The sequence below is a fragment of the Pygocentrus nattereri genome, chromosome 24 (assembly GCF_015220715.1).
Source record: "Pygocentrus nattereri isolate fPygNat1 chromosome 24, fPygNat1.pri, whole genome shotgun sequence".
NCBI classification, from domain to species: domain Eukaryota; kingdom Metazoa; phylum Chordata; class Actinopteri; order Characiformes; family Serrasalmidae; genus Pygocentrus; species Pygocentrus nattereri.
This window is the reverse complement of record NC_051234.1, coordinates 2132936-2139337: the sequence shown is the minus strand read 5'-3', so window position 1 is coordinate 2139337 and position 6402 is coordinate 2132936. Positions and strand designations below refer to the sequence as shown.

The following is a 6402-nucleotide window of genomic DNA, read 5'->3' as shown; positions in this document are numbered from 1 at the left end:
AGCACTGCGGATATCTGGACTACTTCCTGCCACTGTGTGGAAAAGAATAGGTCTGTATGTGTGTGTGTCCGGTGGTGGCCAGTTTGCAGACTTGTGTTTTTTGTTTTCGCAACTGTGATTTGGCAATACGAGCAGCAGAGCTGAGCTGGATTGTTTTTCAGATCAGGCCCTTCAACTATCGCAAAACGTAACATTAAAAAAGCTGCACACTTCACGTTCCACATGTTAATGAGGAAACTGCCAGGTTTTTTTCCAAATCCTAATATAATTTGACCACTTAGGCAGTTAATTGTAGAGAAACACTGATTTGATTGTAGAGAAACACACATTTGCACCTCCAGATGCAGGAAAAGGGCCACTGGCATCATGACGGACCCCACCCACCCAGCACACACACTCTTTGTCCCGCTCCCGTCAGGTAGGAGGCTGCGGAGCATTAAGAGTAAAACAACCAGACTGAGGAACGGCTTCTTCTCTGAAGCCGTGAGACTCTTAAACTCCAATTAGACAATCACTGCAACGGCACTTCATGTCCATTTATTTATCTCTGCTGCTGGACTGAATCAGTGCCTCCACTATATCACCCCTCCACTATATCACCCCTCCACTATATCACCCCTCCACACGTCACTTTATACATTAAAAGTATTAAGACATACACCTTCTACCTTATACACATGCTGCTGTGGTTCATGCTGCTGTTATTTGCACCTTCTATTTATTGTTTCTTTATTTATCTTATCTTATCTTATCTTATCTTCTTTTCAGTGGTGGTGATGGGAACCAGGGGTCACAATATACAGTCTATTCATTGCCAGTACAGAAAATCACTAGTGAACCAACTCGTGTCTTCCGAGTGTTTATATGTGACGCTGATGATGGTAAAAAGGAGGTAAATTTGAAAAAATAATATTTTGCCTTTCTCTACGCTGCATATCCCTTACCTTATCTTCTAAACATGCGTTTCAGAAGTCTCAAAAAAAAAAAAGAAGTCTCAGGCATGAAGAATCATATTCATAACCATTTTGTGCAATAACGTTCTGTGGGGGAGCTTTTAGAGGTGCACGTCTGGTTCCTTTCACCACCACTGTGAACAAATTTGACTCTAAGTTTTTCTATAATGGGGCATTTCACACCAAACCACGCTGTGGTTTGACTGACTTTGTTTACATATTGATGATTTAAATCAGCAAACTTTTTTTTTTTAATTGGTGGAATTCCCCTTTAAAGACAAAATATTAAATGTTAAAAATCATTAAGGTGGAAATGATGAGCGCATTCTAATCAGGTCAATTTAATCCATCGCTTATTTCAGGATATACGGTGTACTTATCTTAACAGTATGATTTTGGCAGTTAAGTGTGCAACATATGATTGTCCTGCAATGTTTTGTATTAATAGGAACCGGTAAAGTGAATCAGCTTCTCTATCTGTCCAGTCTGATGGACGAGTCTGGGTTTGGCGAATGCCAGGAGAACGTTACCTGCCTGGCTGCACTGTGCCAGCTGTAAAGTTTGGTGGAGGAGGGATAATGATATGTGGTTGTTTTCAGGGGTTGGCCTAGAACCCTTAGTTCCACTGAAGGGAATCTTAATGATTCAGCAGAACCAAGACATTTTGGACAACTGTACACTTCCAACTTTGTGGGATCAGTTTGGGGAAGAACTTTTTCCTGTTCCAGCTTGAGTGACTGTGCCATAAAGTCATGACTGGGTGAGTTTGGTGTGGAAGAACTCGACTGGCCCTCACAGAGCCCTGACCTCAACCCCATCCAACACCTTTGGGATGAACTAGAATGGAGATTGTGAGCCAGGCCCTCTCGTCCAACATCAGCGTCTGACCTCACAAATGCTCTCCTGGATGGATGGACAGGAATTCCCACAGACACTCTCCAACATCTGTTGAAGCTTCCAAGAAGAGTGGAGGCTGTTAGAGCTGGAAAGAGGGACCAACTCCATATTAATGCCTATGGATTTAGAATGGGATGTCAGAAGAGCTCCTGTGGGTGTGATGTGTAGGTGTCCCAATACTTTAGTCCATATAGTGTATTTTAGTGTTTATCTATTGGGCTATTTTGGCAATAGAGTACTTAACTTTAATAGTGTAGCTTAACTCATAGCTTATTATTCAATAACAACTAGAAAATAATAGAAATAATAGAAAATACATTTTGTTACCACGTTTTATTATTTATTTACACAAACATTTTTGGCTGGTATATAAAGTTCATACAGACATTTTTGAGCGCTTTTTATTTATTTATGTGCTTTTAACAATATATTCAAACATTTATAGAAACATGCTCACCCAGCATTTTTTCTGAAATCAAGAGGACTAATAGGGAGTTTTACACCCTTTACTGCAGTTACAGCCTCTTTTCTTCTGCGAAGGCTTTATACCAGAAGCTGGAACATTGCTGTGAGGATTTGATGGCATGTTCATTGTTGGTGTTTGATGATTAGTTCTGGATCACAACTCATCCCAAAGCTGTTGGATGGAACTTCATCACTCCAGAGAACGCAATTACTCCACAGACCAATGCTGGGGGGCTTCATACCCCTTTAGGGCACACTTGACATTAGACATGGTGACCACCTAAGGCCCATGTAGAGCAGACCATCAAATTCTATTGGCAGCTCCTCTCTATTGAAATCATACAAGCTGTTAGCAATGTGTGTACCTAAAAGTAGCTCAATTCACTTAACAGAGGGCTGTCTGAATACTTCACTACTAAATATTCCACAGTCCACTGTCAGTGGGATTATAACAAAGTGGAAGCGACTGGGAACGACAGCAACTCAGCCATGAAGTGGTCGGCCACGTAAAATGACAGAACGGTCAGCGGATGCTGAGGGGCATAGTGCACAGAGGTCACCAACTTTCTGCAGAGTCAATCACTACAGACCTCCAAACTTCATGTGGCCTTCAGATCAGCTCAAGAACAGCGCAGAGAGCTTCATGGAATGGGTTTCCATGGCCGAGCAGCTGCATCCAAGCCTTACATCACCAAGCGCAATGCAAAGCGTGGAATGCAGTGGAGTAAAGCGCCGCCACTGGACTCTAGAGCAGTGGAGACGTGTTCTCTGGAGTGACCAATCACGCTTCTCCACCTGGAAATCCGATGGACGAGTCTGGGTTTGGCGGTTGCCAGGAGACGGTACTTGTCTGACTGCATTGTGCCGAGTGTAAAGTTTGGTGGAGGGGGGATCATGGTGTGGGGTTGTGTTTCAGGAGTTGGGCTCGGCCCCTTAGTTCCAGTGAAAGGAACTCTTAAAGCTTCAGCACCAAGAGATTTTGGACAATTTCACGCTCCCAAATTTGTGGGAACAGTTTGGGGACGGCCCCTTCCTGTTCCAACATGACTGCACACCAGTGCACAAAGCAGGTCCATAAAGACGTGGATGAGCCAGTTTGGTGTGGAAGAACTCGACTGGCCTGCACAGAGTCCTGACCTCAACCCCATAGAACACCTTTGGCATGAATTAGAGCGGAGACTGTGAGCCAGGCCTTCTCATCCAACATCAGTGTCTGACCTCACAAATGCGCTTCTGGAAGAACGGTCAGAAATTCCCATAAACACTCCTAACCCTTGTGGAAAGCCTTCCCAGAAGAGTTGGAGCTGTTATAGCTGCAAAGGGTGGACCGACATCATATTAAACCCTATGGATTAAGAATGACATGCGTGTGAAGCCAGATGACCGAATACTTTTGGAAATATAGTGCGTGTGGTTTTTGTTTCTAAGGGCTGCGTTTTGAATATTCCCCTCTTGGCCACACGATGTCGCCGTTCCGCGCTTTTGCTGTTTGCCTGCTCTAATGGTGGAGAGCTTGTGACTGCAGCAGGTCCACGGCGCTGCGGCTTTGTCTTATTTTTTTGATCAGTTTTTCCAGTTTGGGGCTTTCAGCCATGCCGTTTGTCCAAGTAAGTCTCGATAAAAGCTTGTAATATGGCTTTAAACGTGTAAGGGGGTTTGTAAAGCCTGGGGACTTTCCCATCTGCCTTTACTTTCGGTTTCAGGTTGGTGGACTAGTCAGTAGCTTGCTGACTGAACCCTCGCCTGAGCAGCCTCGCCTCGTCGTGTTGGGCTGTTTTACAGTTTGTAGATAAAAACCAGGTTTATATTTATAAAACCTGAGCGGTTTTTAGCGTTGGGCCTTCAGCGTTTGGCAGCATTTGAACCAAAGAGCGTATCTCCCTTTCCAGGCGTTCGCCTTTAAAGGTGCCTCACCACGTAAGTATCGCTTATAACTGTATTTTTCTCCTTAACGTCGCAGATCATCGCTTAAAAGCTCTGAAATGAAGGCTAAACGACGTCTTATAGCTTTTGTAAGGTATATAACGCGCATTTCCAAGGTGAGAACTGTTGCTTGTGTAAGTGAAAGTGAAAGAGAGCGAGGGATTCGTGTGAAAAACAAGCCAACAATGTGGTTCTTTAAGGGTTCTTTAGCAGAAGGAGTAGTTCTGGTTTCAACCATGAGCTCTATATTGAACCACCTGCCTGCTGAAATGGTTCTTCAGATGGGTGGAGAATGTGTGGTGCGTGGTTCTAAATGGAACCATATAGACAGAGGGTTATTCCTCTGTTATAAGCTTGACACAACAGCAGAACCCTTTTTGGTGCTTTAAGGAACCACACACGCACATCTTCTAAGCCGGCTTCTCCTTCTGGGTCTCGGGGGGTGCTGGAGCCTGTCCCAGCTGCTTTGCTGTTTTTCTTGATACGGCTGAGTTCACTAATAGGAAGGGGTGTCCAGAAACTTTTGGACATATTGTGCACCTCCTCAAGTGAATCGTATATTTTGTAATATAAAGTATAATGAAAGATAACAGTGTGTAGGCTAGAAGTGTAATACATGTTGCTGTAGGGTGCCACAGTGTGTGTAATAATGATTTACTAAAGTGTGTGTAAGAGTTTATACACACTCACCGGCCACTTTATTAGGTACCCCTTGCTAGTAAAATGCTGGACCCCCTTTTCACCTTCAGAACTGTCTTAATTCTTCGTGTCAGACTTTCAACAAGGTGTTGGAAACGTTCCTCAGAGATTCTGGTTGGTTATTTGAGTTCCTGCTGCCTTTCTATCATCTGGAACCAGTCTGCCCGTTCTCCTCTGTCCTCTCACATCAACAAGGCATTTTCGTCCACACAACTGACCGCTCACTGGATATTTCCTCTTTTTCTGACCGTTCTCTGTAAACCCTAGAGATGGTTGAGCGTGAAAATCCCAGCAGATCAGCAGTTTCTGAAATACTCAGACCAGCCCGTCTGGCACCAACAACCACGCCACGTTCAAAGCCCCTTAAATCCCCTTTCTTCCCCGTTCTGATGCTCGGGCTGCACTTCAGCAGGTCGTCTTGACCTACAGGCCTAAATGCAGTGAGCTGCGGCCGTGTGATTGGCTGATTAGCTATTTGTGTTAACAAGCAACTGAACTGTACCTAATAAAGTGGCCGGTGTGTGTGTGTGTGTGTGTGTGTGTGTGTGTGTGTGTGTGTGTGTGTGTGTGTACGTATATACGTATGTAAATATATATATATATATATATATATATATATATATATATACACAGTACTCTGTGAAGGTTTTAGGCGTCTAAGCAGATGTTTAACCAGTTGACCTCAGCAGTGAGTTTATCACAATAGACATTAGAATAAAGTCGTATTCATAATTTAAATAAACAGAAAAGCAATAAAAAGTAACAAGAATTTCTCGGGTCCATATTTTTCCTGGACACCTTCACAGCCGCCACAGAGACTCGTTAATATCATCAATGACATCATGAGCTCAATTTACTGAGCACTGATTGGTCAAACCAGGAGCTGCTTTTTAACTACATATAATACTGGGCTTCCTCGAGGAGAGGCTTGGAGATGGGGAAACAAACACACTGATATCCAGAAGATCACTGTTTATTATATATATATATATATATATATATATATATACATATACACACCTCATTGTAAGTAATAGTATAGTGTGCATGTATTTAGATGCACATAAAAGCATCTATTAAACCATTTTTCCCTGTTTCCTGTTTTTGTTTTGCAGTCTTGTCGGGAATGAAGGCTGCGATGGCGTCGTATCTGTCCTTTTTCTTGTTGCTGTGTGTGGACGTGTGTGTGGTAAAGACACTGGGTGTGGGGCAGCTCTCTTCACTGCTGGTCCCACAGGCGTTTACCACACTCTGGGCTGTGGGGCTGCTGAGGGTCTGCTTGCTTCTCCTCACAGTCTTCTCTTACCCGGGCAGCCCAGCCTGGCTCAGAAGCTTCGAGGGAGTCCAGACTGTAACCGTTCACGGTTTGTTGTATCCTGCCTACATTACGTTTCTCTGGGCGTGCGGCTGGTCGACGGTGGAGCTTCTGTGGGGATGGCACACCTGGGAAGCGGTAAGAGACTAG

The 6402-nt window shown here is 44.0% G+C and overlaps 1 protein-coding gene across 4 annotated transcripts in view; it reads left to right on the top strand.

Annotated features, from left to right (window-relative positions):
* Positions 1-6402, top strand: part of tap1 (transporter 1, ATP-binding cassette, sub-family B (MDR/TAP)) — a 34412-nt gene that overhangs the window by 12990 nt on the left and 15020 nt on the right. For 2 of the 4 annotated variants that reach the window (XM_017717611.2, XM_037534037.1), the window contains exon 2: positions 6053-6390. In XM_017717611.2, coding sequence (XP_017573100.1) covers positions 6064-6390 — 327 coding nt within the window. In that variant the 5' untranslated portion in view covers positions 6053-6063. Of the gene's footprint in view, positions 1-3798; positions 3923-4018; positions 4233-6052; positions 6391-6402 lie in introns of those variants that run through there. The other 2 variants (XM_017717613.2, XM_017717612.2) reach the window with 2 other exon arrangements.